At 47.6% G+C, this 24,761-nt stretch overlaps 1 protein-coding gene and 1 long non-coding RNA gene across 7 annotated transcripts in view; both read left to right on the forward strand.

Annotated features, from left to right (window-relative positions):
- Positions 1 to 7,442: 7,442 nt before the first annotated feature.
- LOC115335055 lies at positions 7,443 to 12,334 on the forward strand. The gene is made up of 3 exons (XR_003921344.1): positions 7,443 to 8,470; positions 9,804 to 11,408; positions 11,493 to 12,334. It is a non-coding gene; the product is annotated as an uncharacterized LOC115335055 (long non-coding RNA).
- Positions 12,335 to 12,537: 203 nt separating this feature from the next.
- Positions 12,538 to 24,761, forward strand: part of CAMSAP1 (calmodulin regulated spectrin associated protein 1) — a 33,381-nt gene continuing 21,157 nt past the window's right edge. For 3 of the 6 annotated variants that reach the window (XM_030000204.2, XM_030000203.2, XM_030000206.2), the window contains exons 1-4: positions 12,986 to 13,137; positions 13,692 to 13,854; positions 23,293 to 23,555; positions 23,749 to 23,910. In XM_030000204.2, coding sequence (XP_029856064.1) covers positions 13,075 to 13,137; positions 13,692 to 13,854; positions 23,293 to 23,555; positions 23,749 to 23,910 — 651 coding nt within the window. In that variant the 5' untranslated portion in view covers positions 12,986 to 13,074. Of the gene's footprint in view, positions 12,767 to 12,984; positions 13,138 to 13,691; positions 13,855 to 23,292; positions 23,556 to 23,748; positions 23,911 to 24,761 lie in introns of those variants that run through there. The other 3 variants (XM_030000200.2, XM_030000201.2, XM_030000205.1) reach the window with 2 other exon arrangements.

Here is a 24,761-nt window from a genome sequence, read left to right on the forward strand (position 1 = left end):
CTCTAAAGAAGAGGTGGGGTTATTAGCATTTTCACACAATGTTCAGGGCAAGGAAGAGCACCTGCCAGCAGCCTGTTTATTTAGCACATCTTGCAGCAACTGGTGAGGAGTTCAGAGTAATTTTCATTGCGTCCCGTGAAAGATCGGAGGATTAGTGTATGAGACATCTAAATGCTGCTTGTTCGGTGCAGGTTTGTAAATGTGGTGGTGTTAAATGCAGGTATTCTCTTGGTGCCAAGTGGCCCCTAATTCAGATTTCCTTTAATGCACAGATTAGCAGTAGGCTGCATTCAAAGGTCCAGCTCTCCACTAACTTAAAATTAAAACAAGACCAAAAAAAAACCCTAAAGCAGCTTGTGGTCTATCATTAGATAATGGTACTTCTGAACCTAAACTGGTACAGCAGGTCTGGGCAGAAATCCACACCTTAAAAATTAAAAAGTGCTGCTAAGTGACAAGATGGGTTGTAATTGGCGTAGTGTTTGTCAGCTCTCGAGATGAGAAGTGCGCTTTCAGCACAGAGACGTGTTGCTGGCGTTCTCCAGCAGCGATAAGGAGAGAGGCTCCTTCAGCCTGAGAGCTGCCTCCAGCAAAGCCCAAGTCCGTACTACAAAGGGTGGGGAAGGTAAGTACAGGTTGCACTTGGCTTTGAAAATGCAAGTTGGTGTTGGCAAGGTGAGACATTACTAACACCACAAATGGTGTGGCAAGAGAGTCATTCCCATTCCTAGGTGGGTGGTTTGCCGTAGCCTCTCCCAGCAAGCCGTGCAGTCATTGGGCTTTCTCCTTCCATGCGCTCAAGCTTCTCCCACGAATTGGAGGTCACTAGTCACACTAACCCATAAAAAGCAGTAGAATATCGTGCAATTACCTGGCCGGCTCCTCTAACGTGTCTGCCTGGAGTGGGTTCCAGTGGAAACGGGAGGAAACAGCAGAAGCTGCCCCGGGAGCTCGTACGCCCTGGCAGCCCGATGCGCCCAGATCAAGGCTGCAGTCCCCTCTGTGACAATCATTTGCTCTGTGCTTGATCGTGCTATTTTTATTTTTTTTTAACGGTGATTTTACTATAGGAGAGGAATTGGCCAAAGGAAGCAGCAGCTCTGGAAGCTGCTGGGGATGCTTTGCTATAGGGGAAGCGGGTTTGGGACAGAATTAATGGAGCGAATTCTTTTGTGTCACTACTCAAAAGCCTTCACTTCAAATGCAAGACCTGCATTTGTGAGCTGGACCATTGCTCCAGTGGTTTGGTCCTGGAAAATGGCTTGAAAGTGGGCAGGTCTGGAGCGTAGATGTGCGAACAGCGTTGGTACGACTGCCAGTGAGCGTGACCTGAGAAGGGACGGCAGTGCCCAAGCCCCGTGTATCCAGTGTCACCAGGAATCCGGTCACTGGTGGAGCTGGGGGAGGGACATCAGTAACCTGAGATGTGCTGGACCAGACCACGCCGGACCAAAATAAACCTGGAGAACTGACCAGCTCTCTCAAACCCAAGGGTGTAAATCAGACGGCTGGCCGAGGAGCTGGTGCCCAAATAAAGGGCCTGAGTTCAGCACCCGCGAGTGCCCGGGGCTCCTGGGCAGTCACCGTGGCTCCGGGTGCTGGGCTCCAGCAGCGCAGCCGCTGCCTCCCCTCTGCAGGGTGCTTGGATGCGAGTGGTTAATGCAGCAGCTGGAAGGATGCAAACTCCACGTCTTGGGGTCCTGCACAGATCCTGCACCCCAGGATGCAGTACTGCTGCTTCCCCACGGCTGTCATAGGGAAGAGTTGCAGCTCTCAAACAGGTTTCTCGTCAACGTTGCCATCAGCAGTTGCATAACGAGCTCTCCCACTCTGGGAAGCGGCGTGCACGGAGCGGTGAGCTGGTTGAGCTGGTTCCAAGCCAGGGCTCCGCGTGTGCCGTGCAAGCGACGGCTGCGGAGGCTTCGCATTTAATTCTTGGCGAGGGCTGTCTGAGCGTCTCGGTGCTGTGCTGTGCAGGTGTGAGTGGCTGCTGGTGCACCCTGAAAAAAATTATTCATGGAAGACTTGTAGCGCTTATGCATGATGTGGTTACGTGGCTTTTATGAGCCATAGCCTGGGCATAAACCACATTTATGTTGTAGTGAACCTCTATTTGTCCTCTGAGGAAGGGCTGCTCTGCAGGGAATCTGTGCCCGGGAGTCCTGTACCCGCGGCAGCTCCCACACGCCCAAAGTTTCGTTGAATTATTCAGCTGCTCCTTGACACTGCTGTGTGGGACAGCCCTCGGAACAGTGCAGCCCCCGGTGCCGCGCCGAACCCGCTGCCTCCAGCCACGCAGCCGCCTCGACCCCTTCCCGTCACACGAGGGCCGTGGGGGGGTTGGGACATCTCTCTGGATTTCTTGGCACATGGGATTAGATTTTTTGCGCTGTTCCCACATAGTCCTGGCAGCCGGACAGCAGCACGGCTCCAGCTGGGGTGAGCCAGGTGGTACAGGCTGCTGGACCCCCACGCCTCGCATGGCTCCTCCGTAAAGCGTGCAAGAAAAGGAAAAAAGTTTGGACCCTTCTAAATCATCCTTAAAAGGCCACCAGCCGACTATTTCCGTGCTGTTGGCTCGGCGTTGCAGCAGCCCTCTTCCATCTGTGTTTTCCTCTACAGCAGCTCGTTGCCAGGCTGCGTGCGATGAATCACGGGGTGCTCTCCGCACTTACCCCCATACGCCTGGCTTCCTCCCAGACGGGCGCCTTCTTCCCCTGTTCCCAGACCGAAACGCTCACAGAGAAAAGAAAAAAATGCACAGTCCTCCGTGAAATCTGCGCTCTGGCCTCTGAGTGATCCTTCCCCATCCCTCCTCTCCTGCCAGCGCAGGCAGGAGATGGCAGCAGCCCGCTCCTCCTGCCAGCCCCTTCTCCGCCCTTGCAGGAGCATCGTGCCCGGTGCAGCCAAGCCCATAAGCGGTTTGAAGAGCCTCGTATTTTCATCCAGCCTGGGTGTCTGGAAGCTGGACGGTGTCTTTCCCCACCAGAGACCCAGCAGCGCGGTGCTGGCCGGGCAGCTCTGGCCGCCGCAGGCTTCCTCGGTGCCGTCGCTTCCCAGGCCAAGAAGTCACTCAGATTTCCGTGGGTTACCGTGGGCTGTATTTATAGTTTGCTGTGCTAAAAATAGAAGCCCCAAGTGTTGGGTTCCCTGATCCCAGCCTCACGTAAGGAGGGACGCCCAGAAGCCCCTGAGAGGGTGTCTGGGGGGGGGGGTGTGAGTGATGCCCCTGGGGCTGCTCTCGTGGAGGGCTGAGAAAAGTTTCTATCTTGGAGACCATGTAGCTGCTGCATCACTGTCTGACCTGGCGCTGCTCTTGCTAAGTACAGAGCCTCGTGCAGGACTCTCATCCTACTAAAAATATTTCATTCTGTCTCATCGGGCTGGATCTAACGGACCCTGTGAGTGAGAGGGGACGGAGCGTCAGCGCTGCTGGCTGTGGTTGGCGGGTGGTGCATAATGGAGCCCCGCACAGCACAGCTACGAGCAAAGGTGCTACCAAAATGCTCTGAAAAATGTCTGGATGCGGAGCGATTGCGTGTGCCCAGCTAATGCGTGTGCCCAGCTAATGCTTCTCCCTCTTCTTGACTAGTTTCCAAGCAAGGCCACTTTTCAGCTCCCGCGATGTGACGGTGCCGGGCCACCGGTGCTGGGGAGCTGCGAGTGCCTCCCAGGGACGGGCTGGGTCCTGTGGGGATGATGCACGGGCGCAGCATCGCTAAAGACAAGGAGCTCGATGTGACCCTTGAAGGTGCCCTCCCCCTGTTCGTGTGCCCGGCATGAAGGCGAAGCCAGTCAAGGCAAGTGATCTCTAAACCAGTTTCCTTCATCTGGTTGTGTTTTGAACAGAATTGAGGCCCAAGGGCAGCACGGGGGAGCGGGGTCCCGTCTGCGCGGGGTGTCCGTCCCGCTCTGCGCCAGCCCGCCCCGTGCCCAGCCGCCAGCCCTGGGCAGCTTTCAGAGCCGACCCACGGAGGGGCTCCGGCATCTCCTCCCCTCCCGACTCCGTGGGTCTCCTGCAAAATAACGCCAGGATCCCGGTGAGCCGCTGCCCGGGGCGGGCTGGATCTGAATGTTTTCCCTGCACAAACCCTTCCAGCTTTAACCGCCAAAACCGAACCGGGAATATTTGCTCCTGGCATTGCCCTGGGCCCCTCCAGCCCCCGGCCCCCTCCTCCGCATCTCTGATGTCACTCATAAATGAGCGTGAGTCATTCAGCAGTTGCCGTGGCGACGCCAGCGATGCTGGGGAGCTCGGCGCTGCCCCGCTCCCCCCGGCCCTTCCCGGGGAGCGGAGGGGACCGAGCCCCCCGGCGCTGAGCCCCCGGGACGTGCCATGGGCTCCCACGTCACGGGCTGCTGCCCACAGCCCCCTGCGACCCCCGAGGCTGCGAGGACGGCGACGGCCGTCACCGGTAAGTCCGCGCTCTCGGGGATTTACCCGGCCGGGGGGGGGGGGGGGGTTCTGCCAGGGGTCTTAGGGCATCCGTGTGTCTTCCCCTGGCAGGACGGGCAGCGGCACCCGTGCCCCGGCCCCACGGCTGTGGGTGTCCTTTGCAGCATCCCCTTCTCCGTGTGCTGCTGGCAGCCCCGGGGGTCTCGTCGCCCCAGTTCCCAGGCCCGGCTGGGGGGGTACGGGTGGCTCTCAGCCGGCTCCGAACCCCGGGGAACGAGGGGAGCCCAGGGCAGAGCAGCGCTGGGCAGGCATCGGCCTCAGCGGGCGCGGGGAGCGGGGCGGTACGGCACCGCGTGTGGGGGCATCCGCGCCCGACGGCCCAAACCACCAGCGCCGTACCCGCTTCGACCGGGGCAGCGGGGTCAGCCTGTCCCAGCGGGATGGCACCACCACGAGCCACCTTGCGTTGCAGCCCCGGGGTGCTGCTCGCGGCGTCGCGGCCTCTCTCCCCGCTCGGAGCCGTCCTGGCGCTGGGCCGCATCCTGCGTCTACCGACCTTGGGGTGCGCCAAAGCCTTTGGAAGGGATTACGGATACCCCGCTCGGGGCAGCCGGGGGCGTGCGGGGAGCCCCCGCGTGCCAAGCTCTGCGGCAGGGAGGGACGTGCCGTGCCCCCCGGGGCGTTAAACATCTTTGCCGGGGAGCGAAGTGGGGACCGGGCTGGCCTCTGCCCACCCCCCCGCCTGCTCCTGCCCGCCCGAGGCTTCTGCTCTGAGATCCATCGGCCGGAGTTTGCTGCTGGTGGTGGCTGGGAGGTGCTGGCGTGGTTTCCCGCTCGGTGTCTTGAGTTTTACAGTCGTCGAGTTCTCGCTGTAAATAGGACCCGGACAAGCAGGATTGAGATGTTTCAATTACTCTGACTAATTTGTACATTAACATATTTCTCTGGCTACAGATTTAAGAGCGTTCAAGCGCAGCGTGTGCAAGCTGGCAGGGACCCAAGGGGGTGAGGAAGGCAGTGTTTGTTTTGGCACCTCTCTAGAGGCAGGGCGAGAGGGGACGGGGCTGCCAGGTGAAGGGCTCAGCCGCGGCACGGAGCCGGCAGCAAGGTGAACCAGGAGCTGCCTTCCCACCAGAATAGCAGGAGCTAAAAATACTAAACGGGAATGAGTCGAAATGCAGTGGGAAGCCACTGCCTGCCCCCCACCAGACCCTGCCTTGGTGGAATTAAAGGAGCTTTTATTTGCTTTTGAGGCAAGTTCTGCTCTTTAGAAGCTCTCTGGGCTGAAGCCTTGCACATCAACATCACCTGGAGCGGGTTGCGGTGCTGTGCCCTCAGCACAGGGCTGTGTGGTTTATATCTAATCTATGGAGGGAGAAGACTTAAAATCCAGAAATGACAGCCCTTCCTCAAAATACCCCCTGTATCTCGAGACCGTAACACAAACCTGCCACAGGGAAAGGGAAATGCCTGTGTCAGGTACATCCCTCCTGTGTCTGGGATGGAAGAGGTGATTTTCCAGGACCCAGCGGGCAGCTTTTGCCTTGTGCATTCCACGGGGGACCTGGAACAAGGCGGCCCCAGCTTCGTTCCCACGCAAACACCTCCCTCTGTGCAACGATTGTAAAGCATTTTGGTGAAATAACGATGTTGTCACACGTTTTTGGAAAAGGTTGGCTGGAGTCCGCTGTGAATTCCCAAAGGTAATGCTTAGCAGTGGTTCAGGACGTTGTTTTTGAGCAGAACCCTGCACCAGCTCATAGGGAGAGAGGAGGGTTATGTGCCATTTTGTTGGAAGTCAGGTTATCGGGGTGCTGAGGCTTCGTACTGCTCCGGCCACAAATCCAATGCCATTTATTGGGATGAAGATGCCGAGTACATTCAGTCTTGCTCTTGGCTATTGCAGCTTGCAAAGCGCAGCCTGGAGCAGGGGGCAGATGTTGCGTTTTGGAATTCAGTTAGATTTTTTTTCTTATTCATTTCTTCTGCCTCTCAATTATTCATTGCTTTCCAATAATGTTTAAATAGTGGTGAAAAAGTTGGGGATAAGTCATTCTCTCTTTACATAGTTATACATTTGTGGTAAATACAGTTTTACTTTCCAAAGTGTCCTCAGGAAAAAAGTGCATTTTAAAAAGAAATCATCTGGGTAAAGCAAATCAACAGTTCCCATTGAAATTGATTTTTGTCTGAACACTACCCAAATATGACTGCTAAGAGGGTTTAATGAATATAAAGATGCATTGAAATACAGAAAAAATATCATTTGCTCATTAATTAGATCGTGGCAACACTCAAAAACCTTTCAGCACTTGCCCAGCTAGTCCCTGGGGTCTCTCTGGTTGGGGTTGCTCAGGGAAGGACAAGGCATAGGGAAGGCACGCTGGGACCAAACCTCTTGGTATGAAAGTCTCTCTGGAAAACCTGGTGGGTCGTAAGTGCTATTGACCCGTCATCCTCCTAAACACAGTCCAGGGACTTTAAAAATAAATAATCTTATAGATAAAAATATCTTACACGCTAAAACCCCTCCTATTATTAACGCAGGCACTTAAAACCCACCACCAGCGTCTCCAGAGCTGTAATTGCTGCAGATAACCGCAAGCCCGGTGAGGGACCATCCCGCTCCTCGCAGCCGCCAAAGGAAGGTCTGGCTTCCCGCAAGCCAGCCAGGCAAGGCGAGCTGTCACCCCTCCCTCTGCCAGCTCTTCCCCCTGGCAATAACAGAGTCATTAATTAATGTTTGTACAGCGCTTTGAAGATAAGTGCTGAACAGAAGTGTTATTGTAGATGCGACGGGGTTCGTCCTCACCCCGTGCGCACCAGCCGGGGGAAAGCCCCTCTCTGCAAGGAGCAGAGCTGCCAGCACTCCCTGCCCGGCGCGTTTGCCCCCGGAGCGGTACGGTCCCTGCGTTCGGAGGGGCAGGATCAGCCCCGGAGCAGCCCCGTGGGCTGGCAGGGGAAGCCCAGGCAAGGCCCGAATGGCAGGCGGAGGTGTGAAGCGGTACTTCCCCCGGCATCATTTGATACACATCAAACATTTTAAGCGAGGGGAAAAGAAATAAATTTGAATAACTTGTTGCACTCATCAGTATAATAGCTGGATTGCATGCACATTACCTTTAAAATAATATGAATGTATGAATGAAATAGTCCCACTATCTGTACTTAATTTGTTTTCTTTATTTACATGAAGAATATTGCTTGTTGTATGCGGTTCCCCGATGCACAAGGCCATGCCACTGCATATTCCTCATGGGTTACAGAACTGGATATAAGTAATTACTGACAACGGCATTATGCTGTAGAAACTGTTCCCGTGGTGTTGGTAATCACGCTGAAGTGACTGTTCTATTACTAAGAATAATACTCTGCTCTCTCCTCCTTAAGGCTGGCTGCATGATGAACTGTCATAGGGAACTATTTTGTACAAGGGAGAAAAAGACATTTTGAAGCTGTCAGAGCAGCAACGGAATGAGGAGTCCGCCAGCCCCCCTTTCACCCTCACGTTAACGGTACCCCAGCTCCGTTCATTCAGGCGATATTTTAAATGTCTTTTTGACCACTTCTCTTTTTCCTTAGTGAATTTCTAGTAAGACGGAACTTTTTTTGAACTTTGTAGTATGTGCTGGGGGATGCCAAAGCTTACCGGCACAGAGAAGAAGGACTTCTCCTCCCAGAGAGCCCGCAGTGGCAGTGCCAGCGTCAGTGACCTCCAGAAGCACCCAGGCTCTAAGTCGATCCCAGCTGGGGATATTAAGTGCTCAGCACCGGGGCAAATGAGGCCCTGCAGAACTAAGCACTGGGAAGCAGATACAGCGGTGTTCAAAATTAGTCCAGGGCTGAAAATAGAGCCATAAGGAGAGGGCTGCAGGCAGCCTGGGCTGCGAGTGTGCACGAGCTGCTCCTCACTGACTGACGGGCCCGTCCTCAGCACTTTTGACCGTCATGGAAATTTTGCAAGGATAACAGGAAAAAATTCCCGCCGATTCATTTGACTGTCCTCTCTCGCTGCTCCTGAGAGCGCAGGCAGGAGCTGTCGAGCAAGACTGAAGGCAAGGAACGTCTTCCCAGGTAGAGCCACCCACCTTGACACGCTGTTGAAGAGGAGGGGTGGATTAGCAAGCGCTCCCCCAGCAATGCTAACGAGCAGCCCCGGCAGCGGGCAGCTCGGTCCTGCAAGATGTGGGTTATAAACCAGCCGGAGGGAAGAGGAGCGCAGTATGCACCAGACCAGAGTGGTTTCTTCTTGCTTGCTCCGTGGCGGTGCTGCCTGGAGCAAACCCATCCGTACAGTGTTTATGCTGTGGGACTGGGGTATGGTAAATCTTACCTGATTGTGGGCAGCGTTTGAGGAGCTGGTGGAGGGAAAGGCTTTCTCTCCTGCTAATAACTGTTCTTTTCCTGGGGAGGGGAAGAAAGAAAGTGAAAGATGGGAAATCGCCGCTTTGGAAAGTGTGGTGAGGCCTCTTGGAGGGAAGTAAACGAAGCAGAAATCAGGCTACCCAGCGTGCCAAAATTCCCAAGCCATAGACCCTCACCCTGCTTTTTTGCTGATTTTAGCACTAAGAGCATTATGTGATGGGTAGAGACATCGCATGGAGTCCTCCCTCTCCATAAATAGCTACAGGGAGACAGTGAAGCATGGGCTTCACGCAGTCTCCGGCAGATGATATGCGTTTTCCTTCAACTGAAGGTGCTTTTTTGTAATGCTGAGAGAGAATCCCAATTCCTGGCTGGCCTTTCCAACTGGAAGGTGCTGGTTTGTGCCTCTGACGGGTCAGCTCTCGCTTTCTCTACATACCCAGGAGGTATCTCCACCCTACATGATCCCAGTGCACAGCACATTCATATTTCTACAGACTACATTTTTTTACAATATCAATTTAGATCTGATGTCCTTGGGATGACAAGGGACTGGCGTCCTTGTTCTACACATAGTCTCCCATACTGATAAATGAAACATGGTAGAAGAAACCGAAATTGCAGGCTTTCTTCCAGTGCGGCAGAAAACAAGCACGTGGGTTCAGCTTTGTTACACGTAATAGGTGTTGTGTTTGAATATGGTAATTTCTTAAAGGTATGGCCTCCAGAGTTCTGCTGGAAGACAAGTTGCGCAGTATTTGTCAGTTCACATGTACACCCACTCTGAATGGTTAAGGAATCCAGGAGACTAACAGGAAAATTATTTCTTATAGAAAAGCAATGTATTAACATTTTCCAGAAGCAAAGCCTTGAAGCATGTTTAGTAGTAGAGTACAGGAAAGAAACAAGTGGTACACAAATTAAAGATGAATTTGCTGCTACTGAATATAGGAGAGTCATTTATTTTCTCATGGAAAAAGCAAACGGGTTTAGCAATCCACTGATGAGCCTCCCATTTTAAATGCAGGCTTTTTATCCCCAGGAAAATTTTGAGGATGCTGATGTGGGATGGTGCCGAGTTCTTGACAAACCACTTCATCATCACCTACAAAGTTTCCCGAAACACCAGTTTCAGCTTCCACTTAAGGACACGCAAATGCCCTAAGTAGCAGAGTTTCAGGGTACTGCCATAGAGGAAGAAGTGGCAGCACACTTCACATCCGACTGGAGGACAGCGATACATAAACGCTGATCTGGAGGATAGCGCTGTGTGTGTGAAAGGGGTAGAACAAGAGGTAATTCTAAGGTCAGGATCCTACATGCAGCAGAAGCCTGTAAAAGGAGAGCATTCTCCTTACCGCTAGACTTCCCCCTGTGCTTTTTCTCCACAGTGTTCATTTTCTTGAGGCAAACTTTTCCACTTTTTTATTCAGAGAGTTTCGGGGGTCCGGGTAATACTGGCTTGGCTTTGCAGAGGTAGTCTGCCACCCTCTTAGAACATATTTCTAAGTGCTTCTGATAAGTTTAACAACTGGATCCATTCTTTACCTCTAGCAAAAATACATCAGAGGAAAAAGCAGGTCAGTTTTCTCCCAGTTGCACCTTTACCCTCGCATACCAGTCACCTGCTCTAAGAGTCAAAGGGCCATTCTGTTTCTGCAGTCCATTTAATGCCCGACCCACTACATAAATGAAAACATTCTTCTTGAGTTTAAAGGGATTTGGATTGGGCCTTAATGCTTAATCTAAAAACAAGAGCAGCTTGTTATAGTGATAACGTCACAAAACGACAGCCTGTAAAAACTGTATTGCAAACCGAACTCTTCGAACAGAGATTATAAAACAACTAGCAAGTTGTTTGTGAAGGATATCTACTTTAATTGCATACAGCCTTGCAATATGGAAGAGTGATAGAGGCTGGAATAACCTTTGAACGCCAGATTGTATTTCCTGATGACACAGAATGCCCTCTGCTTGCACTTTGAAAAGATACAGGGAAATAAATGTTGAATCTTAAGACAGACCCAAATTAATCTTTAATGATTTTGAAATATTTATGTAATCTACCAGTTACATGCAGCAAAAAATAATTTATGAGAATCATAACAAAGAAAATTAGGTAGAATAAGGTCAATCTGCTATCACTGTTGTGCAGCTAAACTTATAATCACATTTTCAGTAGCTGGATATTAAGATAATTCATCTATCCAGCACGGGCATTAAAGGCTTGAACCTCTAGTCACTTAATCACGTAGCTTCACTTTTGAGATGAGCCCTGAAACTCACTTGTCAAGCGAGTTAATCTGCAGGATCTGGTTCTGATCACAAACGCAGTGCGCAGCACAGGGCGGGATGAACCCCGGAGGCTCTCCGTGGGAGCAGCAGGACACCGGCCTCTGGACGGTGGCTGGTAGACAGCGGTGTCTAGGCACCCAGCAGCATGGCCTGAGGGTGATTTTGATAGTCTAACTGCACCCAGCAAAGAACAACAATCAACATACCATACCTGTCAAACGTTTCTTGCTGTTATCTACGGAACATGGCAAAAACCCGGTGAAGAAATTCTCTATGTGCTAAGAAATACGCAAGATGCATACGCCAGGCTTCTGCCTGAAAACCATCTTTGACATCCTTCGATCATCAGCAGGTACTGACACATCAAGTCTCGGGGGAAATTATTTGCAATAACTTGAGGAAAAGTATCGCTGATCATCAACCAATGTTTTGTCAGGTGTGGCTGGCAGCAGAGAGAGATCTCGACCCTTCACGCGATCAAGCGAACGTCTGATTTTACTGCAGCGGAATTTATTGCGTACCTACAGGTTTCCACGGCTAGCGATTTGCCGTCAAGAGACAAAGTTTCTCGGGTGCTTCCCTGCGCGCAGACGGAAGCCCAAGCGAAGATGACAACGGGTTGCGAAGGGGCTGGCGGCGAGAGGAGGGGAACGACGGGCTGGCGGCGGCGGAGCTCGGCCCCAGGCCGCTCACCCCAAACCCCCCTCCCGCAGTCCTGCCCGCCCGCTGCTTCCCCAAACCCCAAACCCCCGCAAACCGCTTACGAGGGCCGCGACCCGCCTGACAGAACGGAGGGCGAAGCGGCCCGAGCCGCTCTCGTGGTTCACCCCGCTTTTAACCAGAAAGGCTCCTTCTCCGTCACCGTCACCGTGGATCCCGGTGCTCGGGAAGCGGAGCCGGGGCCACGAAGCCGCAGCCACGGGGTCACCACCCGTGGAGGCGGCTGGACTCCCTCCCTCCCTCCCTCGGCGGGAGAGGCGGACTCTGCGGCCTGACCGGGCCCGGCAGTCATCCTCTGAGGATGCGAGGGCTCACCCGACCACCGGCAGCTCCCCGTGACCCACGGGACAGGGGCTCCCACGGACACCGGGACTGCGTCCTGCCCTGCCCGGGCCGTGAGGCGGCCCGCCGGGGCGGGGGGGGGGGGGGTGTGTGAAGAGACTCCCCGCGCCGCGCGCGGGCCGGTTCCCCGTTGCCCCGGCAACGGTTGCCTAGCGAGGGCCGCAGGCGGCCCGACTCTCGGCGCCTGCGCATTGTGGCTCCCCCTCCCGCTCACCGCCCGCCGGCCCCCGAGGCCTGGCGGGGAGAGAGCGCGCGCGCGCGCCCGCGCGGGAGGGAGGGGTGGGGCCCCGCCTCTTTTCCCGCCGAGCGCGCGCCGCCCCGGCCTAGGCCCGGGAGAGGAGGAGGACGGAGAGAGGGGGGGGGGGGGGAAGGAGCGAGGGAGCGCGCCCGCGCGCGAGGCGGGCGCATGCGCGCGCAGCGCGGTCCCGAGCGTTGGCAGCCCCGGCCCGACGGCGGCGGCGGCGGCTCCCTCCTCCCGCCTGCACCGGCGGCGGCCCCGGCCCGCCGAGCCTCTTTCCCCCGCCCCCCCTCCCCGCCGCCTCTCGGCGAGCCGCCGGGGCCCCGGGCGCGCTGTGAGGCGGTGCCCTCCTCCCCCTCCTCCCCCCAACCTCCTCCGCCCCGGGGATGAGGCAGCGGTAGCGCGGAAAGGTGAGGCGGCGGGGCCTGTAGGCCGCGGGCGGGCGGGCGTGAGGTGACGGGGCGGGGGGGGGGGGGCGGCGGCGGGGGCTCGGCGGCTCCCGAGTGCGGAGCAGCCTCCCCGGCGGCGGGTGGGCTGCGCCCCTCTCCCTCCTCCTCCTTCTCCTCCTCCTCCTCCTCCTCCTCCCGGGTGGGGGCGGGGATGCGGGCTGGGCCGCGGCGGGGAGGGGGAGCCGCCGTGTGTGTCCCCCCCCGCCCGCTTTGCCCTCCTCCGGCGCGGCGAGGCTTCCCGCCGCCCGGCGGGGGCGAGCGGTGCGGGGATGGGGGTGCGAGCGAGAAACCTCTGCTGCTTCTCCCGGGCGAGGCGAGGGAAGGAGCCCCAGGTGCTGCCCAGGGCCTTGCCCCGGCCCCGGCCCCTGCCCCCGGCGCGGCCCCGCGGGGCGGGGGCGGTGCGGGGACGGGGGGGGGGGATGGCCGCGGTACCTGCCCGCATTGTTCGGCTGCCAGGCGGCCGTGGGGGGGGGGCGGCGGAGGGTGCGCTGGGAGGGTGGAGAGGGAGCGCCCCAGCCTTTCTTTATTCCAGCGGTCGGGCAGGTGATGGGGCTGCTCCTTTCTTCTGTCGCTAACGCCAGCTGGTAGCCTCGGCAAAGGGCTTTTTTCCGTGAGCAAAGGCCTGTCTTCCCTAAAAAGGGATGCTCTCTCTGGGCTCCGATGTCTTTTGATTTCCGAGTGGATTTTAAATTGCTAAATAAGCCCTTCCGAGGAAGATCCTGAAGGATGTCGGGCCTGTGGCGTTCAGCCCGCCGTATTGTGCCTGCTGTAATGCACGATGCGTTCGGCCGGCTCCTCTCCTCCGGCTCCTCTCCTGCGCCGTTTTGAAAACGCGAGGGGAGCGATTGCTTGTGTGAAAGTCCGCTGCCTTTTGTTTTTGTTTTAGATGGTGGATGTTGATGTTTGTGCCGGTGGAGATAGTACCAGAAGAAAAATGGATGCCCTGACAGATAGTGCAGTTGAGATTGTCCCTTTGGAGCTCTATGATTCAGCCAGAGCAAAAATAGCTGCTAATCTACAATGGATCTGTGCTAAAGCCTACGGAATAGGTAAGATCGCTTTTCTCAGGAAGTCATTCTTGATTTTGTTCTTGCTTTTTCGGTCTCCCCTGCCATTCCAGAAGTAATTAAATTGGGCTTGAATCACCTTTGTTTTAAATATCAATGATACGACAGTCTGTTCTCATGCAATATTACATGTTTCCTGGTACCTTCGACAGGAATAATGGAACTGCAAGAGATGCCCTGAATCAGCAAACCTAATGGTGAACACTCACAGATTGTGCTTGTGAAGAATGCATACCTCAGAATGTTTAAATCCTCATGTTAGCTAAGTAGACTTGCTTCCACAGAACTGTATGTCACTGCTTGCAGGCCCCGAATCCCTCCAGGCTGTGAAGGCTTTAGTGTGTTTCCTGGTCTAGTCATCTTGGCCAAGGGATGCTAGGACCTTGATGCCCTTTGTATACTCAAGTTAGGACTTTTTTTCTGTCAAATCATGGTTTTGGTTTCAAAATGAACTAAAAAGCAATGCATTTATGATCAGCCACATTCTTTTATGTAAAAGAAATGTTGAATGAGCAGGTACGGTTTGTCTGGGTTCTGTGACATTAAACAGCAAGTTGTAGGTGGTAGAGGAGTTCTTTTCCTCATGTTGTCATAAACCTTTACAGTCAAACATGGAAAAATAAAGATTCTTGGAGTATCGTTTGTACAGTATTTTCCTGACATCTATTGAAATTTGCTTTTTTTGTTTTGAATTAGATGTGTCTGTCTGTTCTGAATTGTTGTTAGTAGATACATCTTGACTTTAAGTAGCTTCATTATGGAGAAATATGATAGAATATTTGTGGGTTTTGTTTGTCCAGAACAAAACATATAATAAAAATGTGTACAGAATCTTGTTTTGGAAAATGATGTAGCCCTGTTAATCTTAAGTCTAATTCACCAAACTCGTAATATGCTTAATGGATTAGCACTAGCTTACTTTGTGACAAGGCTGAAGAAAAGCAGTCCATTCCTGCAGTTAAATATTAATCCTTGTTGGAATATTTTTCTGAATTATTTTCCTTTTTTAATATTTCCAGCTCTTTCAGTGTTCTCATCATCTTAACGATTGGGGGGAAAACAGAAAATCATGGGTTTATAATGTTTAATATTAGTGAAGGTATTTTCATTACAAGCAACAAGAGGCAAAAAAACCCCCTTTATCAGATGACGTTTAAAAAATGTGGGAGTTTTGGGAGGGTGTTAGTATGTTAGTAGAACATTGATAACTTAAAAGAACTGAACAGGCATTTCCTTATGTAAATATTTTTCAGTTGCTGGAATTGTTTCTGATGTTTCCTGAAGACTTTTTAGTGATCAGAGATAAAATGGCTATTCCAGACATGGAGATGCACTATTTATATTATGACTTTGTTTCGAAAGAAGGCTAATCTCAAATTAGAATTGACTGGCATGGATCCTGTGCTGCAGAGAAAGCTTTGTGGCCTCGTGTTTCTTGGTGTAGTGTCTTCTGGGGCTCCAGAACTCAGGGTTGTGCCCGTACATCTTGGATCAGTTAACTGGTTAACAGCAAGTCTGTTTATGCACTTGACAACACAGGCTTACATTGAATAAGCGTTTGGCTTTCTTTTGACTAAAAGCTAAAAAGAAAGCCACCTTTCATAATGACAATGATGTGATCTCTAGCGTAGAGAAGGTTGTAGCAGTGTTTGCCAGTTTTTCTACTTGCATTTAGGCTTGTTCAGATTACATTTTAATAGAAATTAAATGCCGTGAACAGTAGGAAGAAATATTTTTTGCTGGGGCTTTTGGTGTTGCGTTGTCGGTTAGATCCAGCGAGTAAGGTTTTTTGTGTGTATCTTTGCAGGACCATGGCCCATGGAAATTTAGTTTGATTTTTGAAATGGCTCCTGCATTGTCACATAGTAACCCTTACGTCAGGAACAGCATTGCAAAATACCTAGAAATTTATAAGCCTCTTTAATTCATAGAGAGATGGGTTTAGAAAGGTTTCCTATGTGATTATCGTTTTGAATAATATTTGAACGTAAGATATTACTTCTCTCTGAGGCTTATGTTTTTGTTTTAAGATATTGGATATTGTTCAGTGAGTCTTGGGCAGCTACCAAGCAATTGTGAATTTGTTATATAAAATCTCACTAGGCAGGTGAAAGTTTTGGGGGGCTTTTTAGACTTAGTTCTGGTCAGTTTGGTGGGGAAAAAAAATGCTTCTCTGTTTATAAGGTTAAAACACTGTCTTATGTTCTAAAGTAATTCTTATCTGATAGGGTTTCCATAACTGCCTTCAAGTGCCTAAGTAAAGAGTGGTTTTCTGAAATGTTAGGTTTGGAATTGATGTAAACGAATTGACATAATTTTGTGCCTTAATCTTTCAAATGCTGGTGCATATCCTGGATTTCATTTTCATCTGAGTAAGGCTAAGCTCGTGCTGAAGTGTGGGAATGGTCAAGAACAGAAATTTGATTCTAGCGTAGACTGTTGCTAAAAGTCATTCATCACTGCAGGTTTTACCTGAAACTGGATTTTCTATTTGCTGTTACAGGATATTTGAATTCTCCACGTCTAAGCTGGCATCTAGGTAGAAAAATTCTTCATCCTTTCTTTTTTTTTCTCAAGGACACATTACTGAGAGCATGCATGACACATAATTTGGAGTTGAAGTCCTCGTTTGGGTTTTGTTTCATTTGATGATGCATTCTTCCTTTTTCCCCTTCTGGCCATGAAAAGAGAGAATTTTGGTAGCCAAACAACCGAGGACAGCTACTTTCTCTCTTCAAATACTGCTAGTGAGACAACCCCTCTTCTTGCATAGGAATTGGGCTGGCTGGCTTATTTCTGGAAGCCCATAGCTCCTTCTCTCTGTCTGCGGTGGCTGCCTGGTTGTCACAGATGGACTCCAGAGGGAGGTCTTACAACTGTTTGTCTGAATTCCAGAAGACAGAGAGGAAGGATGTTGTGAAGGAAGGTGTTTCCCTGTTCAGTGTTGTCCGTCTCCCCAAATAAATCTGGGAGTACTGACATGGATAGCTCTAAAAGTCTGTGTGCAAACATCTGGAAACCTTCTGTACACTTGAAAGATTATAAAGTCCATTTAGCTGAGACAGTAGTTTGAGGGAATGGAATTTGATTAGAACAGAATTATCTTTTTCATCAGCAAACTTTGATTAGAACCAAATGTGTGCTTTAAAGAATTCTACTAGCAGTGTGAAAATACAATTCATAACATTTACGTGGCCGAGGAGCAAGGGTGCCATTGAGTTTGTGGAACTTAAGTTCACGGGAGGTGAGTGTGGGAGGTTTAGAGAGGCTTGGCAAGCTGTCCGTGGGAGAGATCACTTTTTCACAGTCGGTGGAATGAACCAGATTGCCAAGCAGTAACAGGGCCACGCGCTGCACAAAGCTGAGCGGAGGGAAGTGGACCTGGTCCTTCAGCGCCACTGTCCCCTCCGGCTCTGAGCAGCAGCGGTCAGAATGGAACACAACTAGTACGTTTTCATTTGGTACCACTTGGGAAAAGAGACAATGACAATGAAAAATTGTGATTTCTCAGCAGATCTAGTTAGTACAGCATGAATTTATGTGTAGAAACTATGTTTTCCACCATCAAGGTTATAATGTTAAAATTTAGATATGGAAGGAGTATATGGAAGTTTTCCAGCGTTGCAGCTTGCTGTGAGCAAGTGGGTTGTTTGCAACCCTTTCCATAACAAATGTCGCTTCTTTAAAACAGTTTGTAAAATTCGGATTTTTCAGAATGGACTTGCTGCGTTTTACTTATTAGGGCTAGGAGCTTTACATAGTTTCCAGACTTAATGCTAACATTAGCCTGAGACCTTTGGCAAGATACAGGCAGGAAAGCCAAGGAGTAATGTAATGCATTGTAGGGGAAATGCAAGTTGTGGCTTTGTTTGGTCTTTGAAGTACTTAATACTTACCTGTTAAATAAGGTTTTACAGTACCGTAATAGCTACCCACAGTTACCGGTTGGTAGAGGCAGTGTGAGCATGTTTCCTGGGCTAAATTGCCTAAATTCCTGGGTTCCCTACTTCTAGTCTTTGTCAGCTGTCTTCCCAGGACCATACTAAAAATATTTTTAAGCAAGCTGTTGTGTTTTGCAAATATTCAATAGTTAAACATTTGTTTCTTTAATGATGCCTGTTTCATAAACACTAAATATTACTTGTGTGAAGTTTACAGGGGTGAAGAATTCCATAATTATTATTTTGTCTCTTCTGCTTCATCCAGGTTTGTGGCTTTATGCTTGATCAAAAGATATGATAATGAGAGTGCGGTCACTCTCACCAGCAGTATACAAAGTCTTTAGCTTGTTTTTTTTCTGCCTGTTGTATGTAAATTTTCAGGTGTAGTGTTATAGATCACTTACGGAGTTTATAATACAGTTCTGTAATGAAAACTAACAAAGAATGGTTTTATTATTAATGCAGGTGGTCTTAGTTGCTGAGAACGTGTAGCTTCTGCTCACGATCTGCAGCTTAGAAGACATCCATACAGTACTAAATAATTCTGTGAACAGATACTGATACTAATGAAATCCCACTCAGAATTTGAATATGCTTCGTTCTGTTTACCATGATGCTTTGGCTCTCTTTCCATGTGAAACCAGTTCTTCATGCTTCTGGAGGTAAAATAAGATCTGGGGTGTATCCACTTCTCCAGTTCAAGGGATGAGTCAAATTTGTACAGATTGCTGTATTTTTCTTTATCAAATCATAATCAGGTTTTTCTTTATCAAATCATAATCAGGTAGTCGTCTTTGAACAGGGTTTTGTAAGTGAGATGATAAAGAAATGGTCCCTACCCTAAAGCGAAGAGAGTCTGGCAATAATTGTCTCTGACGGTTGTTAAAAGTGAAATTATTTTTGTAATCCTGTAAACTATGTTGTAAGCAATGATTTATGCTTGGAACTGACAGGTTTTTTGAGAGATTAGAACTCATTGATATGATGGAACGGACCAGAAGAATTGCTTCGTGAGAAATTATGGCGGTTTATTTTTGAGTCCTTCATCTCTTATAAAAATAGCTGGTAGAGATATCTCTTCTAGTAGGCTCAGTAGGGCAAGAACACTTAAAAGTTTATGCTGCTGAAACTTGGAAAAAATATGTTATTACTTTGTTTTTGTAAGTGTGGGAAACAGCAAAAATGAGTGTTTTTGCTCTATCGTAAGCTGACTGCATGCAACTAAGTAACATGGTATAAAATTTACATAAAATCCATGTGTGAAAGAGATCTGGTCAACTCTGATTTTGAGTGTAGCGTGGTAAATTCTTCGACAATTCTTGATAGAAAACTTAGGACAAACTGAATTAATGATTTATGCCTTCACAGATCTGATTATCAGGTTATGTGCCATTGTTTTTAAGTTACTATAAAAACACTGGTAGTTTTTAAGCTTTATGTCTTTCGAGCGCCTCAGTTTGCCTAAAAATGGCAACTGTACAGCTTGTGTTGAAGTTGATGCTAACATTTTCCGGGGGTAACAACTTAGAAAGCACATTAGGAAAAGCAGAAGGTATTTGCAAGCTTTTCGATAACATGCAGTAGTAACTTAAAAGTGGCTTCCTTTTGGAATTATGATGGTATTGGAGACCTTTTTATAAGCAAAAAAAAGGACATGGCTTAATTGGTTTTGGTTTGCTTTGGTACGATTAGTTAAACTTCTCGAGCAGAAATTTTTGTAGCTATGGCTTAGAAGTTAATTGCTCAGAAGCTAATTTTTCATGTTGATTTTTCTGAATTCCATAACATAAATGTGTAAAAATACAAGTTTTAATGGACGGAGTTTTTCTAACATCTAAGTTCAGTTATAGGTCATGAAAGTAAGGTGTTGAAAAAGATGCTTATAGAAACTGGGACTTGAAAAGACTGGGACATTTTCTTCAAAAAGAGTATTGACATTCTGTAGTGAGGCAAGCAAAAAACATATGACATGTTTGGAGTTTGCCAGATCCATAAAAACTGGGGAGAAATGCTATCCATAATACCAGTGCCTACTTGTGTATGCATAGGGTGTTACTTAAATTAGTGTTAGGTTAACTCTGATGGTGTGTAATTGGTCTAAAACTGATAACGTATTTCTGAAATTTTTGGCAATGTGGCAATTTTGACACTTTTAAGGGGGTGTTGGGGAATGAGCAGACCTGGGTGCTGCAAGTGTTTTATGTGGCATTACACTACAGATAAGAATAATTAGCAGAGATGTGAAAGAGAAGATAGGTTCCTTACGTTGCACTTTCAGACGCGGAATTCAAATATTGAAGATATCTCACAATTAGAGCACTTTTTTTGTCGGTGGCTGTCTAGGAAGGCTATGTTACCCTGTTTGAGGTAATTGCATTGTGTATAGGGCATCCACAACTATGATATTTGAAAGTTTCTCAACTCAGAGTTACATACTTATATAGCATCCTTTTTGCATTACAGTTTTCCCTGCCATTTATTTCTTACTTATTTGTGGCTGCCATGTGGCTAGTACGATTATGTCCAGTGTGAAATAAATTAGAATTAATAGTAAAGTTAATATTACTGCTCTTGAGCTTTGATGTGGTTTTTATATCTTAAAATTTCTGTGGGCCTTTAGTCAGGACATCAGGCTAGTTACAAAACTGTTCCTTTCTGTCACAGATAGGCAAATTTAGCTGGCAGACGTGTTTGTATACACTAATGTAGGAAATAAAACTGGACAAGTGTTTACAGTGAAATAAATTGCACTTATGGGAGGATTAATGTTTAAGAATAACTTCTTATGATAGTATTCAAATTATTAATGCTGGTACTAGAAGTTATTGCCTTGTGGAGAAGGGACCTGAAGAAAATGCAGAGAGAGCTGTCTGTCTGCTGATGCAGTGGGCTGCATGGATAGCTGGGCAGCTGATGTGTTGGAGGAGGTTCAGGGTTCTTTGTCCAGCCATTACTCACAGCGCAGTTTCAGACAGTCACCTCGGTTACCCTGCTCCACCAGGCTCTGTGGAGCTGGTGGAGGGCAGATGTTCGTACTAAAACCCTTGTCTAAGTACTTCAGGTTTCAGACACTTTGAATTTGCATTTTTTTTGTTTTAAAAAAGCCTTCAAAACTTGGAGTGGTGCTAATGCTCTTACCAGAAATGTACTTCTTCACGGATATTTTATGAGCTAGTATTCTATTATTTCCTTTCACAAATAACTTTAGTAAAAAGTAATGTATCTTTGATTGTTAAAGGGGTAGCTGCTTGTAATGAAGCTAAAATATTGAATTATGTGAACTGCTTTACGTTTTGATTTTTGGATCTTTCCCCAGTCTTTAGAAATGGAAGTTCTAGTTCTCTTTCTGGAAATGGCAATGAACATTAAATGGAATTAGCTTCCAACAGCCTTTGATTTTAGGTCAGGTTGACTAATGTTAAGAAGATTAAAAATATTTGAATTTATTATCTATTTCGTTAAAAATGGACACCAACGTTAACAAATACTACTACAGAACCAGTGGGGTTTTATTGTGTCTTTTCTAACCATCTTCAGTATATAGTCCGTATATCACAGCATTCAATGTCACATAAAGGAAAAATAGTGATCTTAATTTTTAAAAACTTCAAAAAGCTTTCCATTTTGAAAAATAGGGGCAGTACTGTGTGACTGAGTAGCTGTTACAGCTGTTACGATAACACTGGTTTACTACTCATATTTAAGTGAGTTGTGCTCCTGGCTCATGTAATTGATAACATTCTGTTTCAGTTTCTCTTCTTTATGAACTTTAAGTGCTCTGCAGTATACAAATACTGTGCGGCTTATTCTGCAGTTCAAAGATATGCTATGGGTAGGAGTTTTTTTGAATGGGGAAATTTAATTATTCTGGAAATGAGCTGAATGAAAAGTAAATATGCTGTCAAAGTAATAATTCTTTTAAGTGTAGATGTACGTATTTAAAATGAACTGTTGAAGTGACTTCGGGGGAAGATCTTCGGAGTGACTGGATAGCATAAGATAGAATTTTATATTTCAAAATTATGAAATGTCAGGCTTCTATTAAGAAAACACACTTGAGGCTCTCATTGCTGCTAGGCTGTTATAAAGATCAATAGCTTCTAGTCCGATTACTGAATATGAGTAGAAGTATTTATTTTGGGATATATCTATTTTTAACTTGTTTTGTGTTTTCAGTGATATCAAACTATTGCTTACAACAGCATTTCCTTCCACTTTCAACTGTTGTAATCAGTTGACATTTGCCTTGTGTTGTAGTGTTACAACCTTTAACACTGGCAGTACCTCAGCTAGCGAGGTATGGATTTGCAATGTCTTAGATGTGTTTAGAGTGATCAGTGTTAGCTGTTGGTGGTGCCTTTCTTTCCTGCCAGCTATGAAGTTGTGCTGATTAGTAGCAAAAGTGTAAGCCTTTATAAGGGTTGGGAACTGGTGGGGAAGAAGTGGTGTGTGAGGACCAAGTCTTCTGTGTTGTTAATTTTGACTTGCATGTAAGTTACTACACTCAGAATCTGTGTTTCAGTTTGATAGAATTGTAAGACAACTTGTGGAAATTGTGCCATTACAAAAGAAGTTAATTTTAGACTTGGTTTAAAATTCATGTTGAATCCAAATCCAAGCGGAGTGGTTTTGCTTCATAGGCTTTAATTTTTTTTAAAGGCTGAAAAGCTGCAATAGTTTTTGCTTCAACACTCTTGTCAAAAAAATAGAAAATCAGCTCACTGGAGACTCAATTGTTTTGCAAACCGTTTATAAAATACTCGAGATTTTAGTCAGATATTTCAATCTTTCTATGAACTTTGGCAGTTTAGGACCAAGAAATAGGTGGCTTAGTTTTCTTTTTCAATTAGAGAACGTTTGGCTAGTCCCTCTTAGTGACTGAGCATTGCAGTTATTTCATTGCTGTGCACAGATGTTTTGGGATATTGCTTGAAGTAGCTGTAAATTTTGCTTTGCGGATATATAAACTTTGCCCATCTGATACACAGAGCATTTTAGCCTGTGATCTAAGTAAATGATTCATAATTCTAAATAAAATTAAAAGACTAATAATATGCACCAATCAGTAGAGGTGGTAGCATATCATTCTGATTAAGTTGGGTCTTATTCAAGGAAACAGCTAGAGATGCGTAGAAGACAGTGGGACTTTTGTCCGTGTTGAAGTGCTTTCGTGAAAGGTACTCCAGTATCTTGCGAAAGCTGACTGGTAATGTATAGGAATTTTACTGAAGTATGTATATGGCAGGAGCCAATTATATACACTTTACTGAATTAAAGTTTAAGCACGAAGACCTATTGAAAACCAGTTCCAATATGAAACTGCAGACTTAATTACATTCAGTATTTCTTGTGCTTGATTTTTTTGTTGTTGTTGTTCTTTCATATGCTATCTTTGAATTAAAGTGAAAATGTTTCCTTTTGTTTATAACCGATGCCACTTCCTGGTGCCACTTGCTGAAAATTTTCTTCATTGTTTCAGATAATGTCCCAGAGGAGCTGAAGGACCCATTTTACATAGATCAGTATGAGCAAGAACATATTAAACCACCCGTCATCAAGCTGCTGCTGTCCAGCGAGCTGTACTGCCGTGTCTGTAGCCTCATTCTGAAGGGGGATCAGGTGGCTGCTCTGCAGGGACACCAGTCAGTCATCCAGGCTCTGTCTCGAAAAGGGATTTACGTCATGGAGAGTGATGATACACCTGTGTCTGAATCTGATCTGGGCTGTGCACCAATCAAAATGGTTAGCTTAATTAAATCCACCTAATGATCTTCTTTTTATTTAACACTATTTAAAATAGTGAATGGAATGAAGAGCTCTTAATTTCTAGGTCGCTAACCTCAGGAATTTTTCATTTTAAATACAGTTAGAATATGTAATTTTTTTTTTTCTTAAAGGATTTTATTTTTCAGTCCTTATTGTTTTCTTCTTTTAGAGTTCTCATATGGCCATGATTGATGCTCTAATGATGGCCTATACTGTAGAAATGATCAGCATTGAAAAGGTGGTTGCTAGTGTCAAGCGTTTTTCTACATTCAGTGCCTCGAAAGAACTGCCCTATGATTTGGAGGATGCAATGGTTTTCTGGATTAACAAGGTAAAATTTCCTTTGAGAAAAGTCTGCCTGTTTCTTATTGTCAATTTTCAGATTTTTAAAAAGGTTCTGATGAGTGTCTTCCTTCCATCTTTCTTACTTGTGCATTTCTATCATCTTTTCCACTTAAGATGAAGAGAACTGCTTTAGTTACTGTGTTGTTACTTGTTACCTCAAGTCCAATGGTAGCTGGGTATAATATCCTCCTAATACAGATTATTATTAATGGTATTTGATTTCCTTATTACTGCAATGTATTCTATTTTCATCTTCTTGCGTGGCTTCCCAGGGTTTCCATATGCATTGGGAAAGAGAATCAGACTAGCAGGGAAATGCAATTTCTTTTTCTTAGGGATGCTGTAATAAAGCTGGTAAATTTTTCAAGGCAAATTTTAAAATCAAGAAGATAATTAAGAACTAAATTAGGAAAACTGTGGAAATTGGGTTCTTTATTTTCAGACAAGCTGCTTGTATTGGTTTTGTTGGCAAGGTTTTGGTAGCGGGGGGGGTTACAGGGGTAGCTTGTGTAAGAAGCTGCTAGAAGCTTCCCCTGTGTTCAAGAGAAAGCCAATACCAGCTCTGAGACGGACCCGCCGCCGGCCAAGGCCGAGCCAATCAGCGATAGCGGTAACGCCTCTGTGATAACATTTTTAAGAAGGAAAAAAAAGTTGGGACAGGCAGATTCGGCAGCCGGAGAGAGGAGTGAGAACATGTAAGAGAAACAACTCTGCGGACACCAAGGTCAGTGAAGAAGGAGGGGGAGGAGATGCTCCAGGCGCCGGAGCAGAGATTCCCCTGCGGCCCGTGGTGAAGACCATGGTGAGGCAGGCTGTCCCCCTGCAGTCCATGGAGGT

The sequence above is a fragment of the Aquila chrysaetos genome, chromosome 24, assembly GCF_900496995.4.
Source record: "Aquila chrysaetos chrysaetos chromosome 24, bAquChr1.4, whole genome shotgun sequence".
In the NCBI taxonomy this organism is placed as follows: Eukaryota; Metazoa; Chordata; class Aves; order Accipitriformes; family Accipitridae; genus Aquila; species Aquila chrysaetos.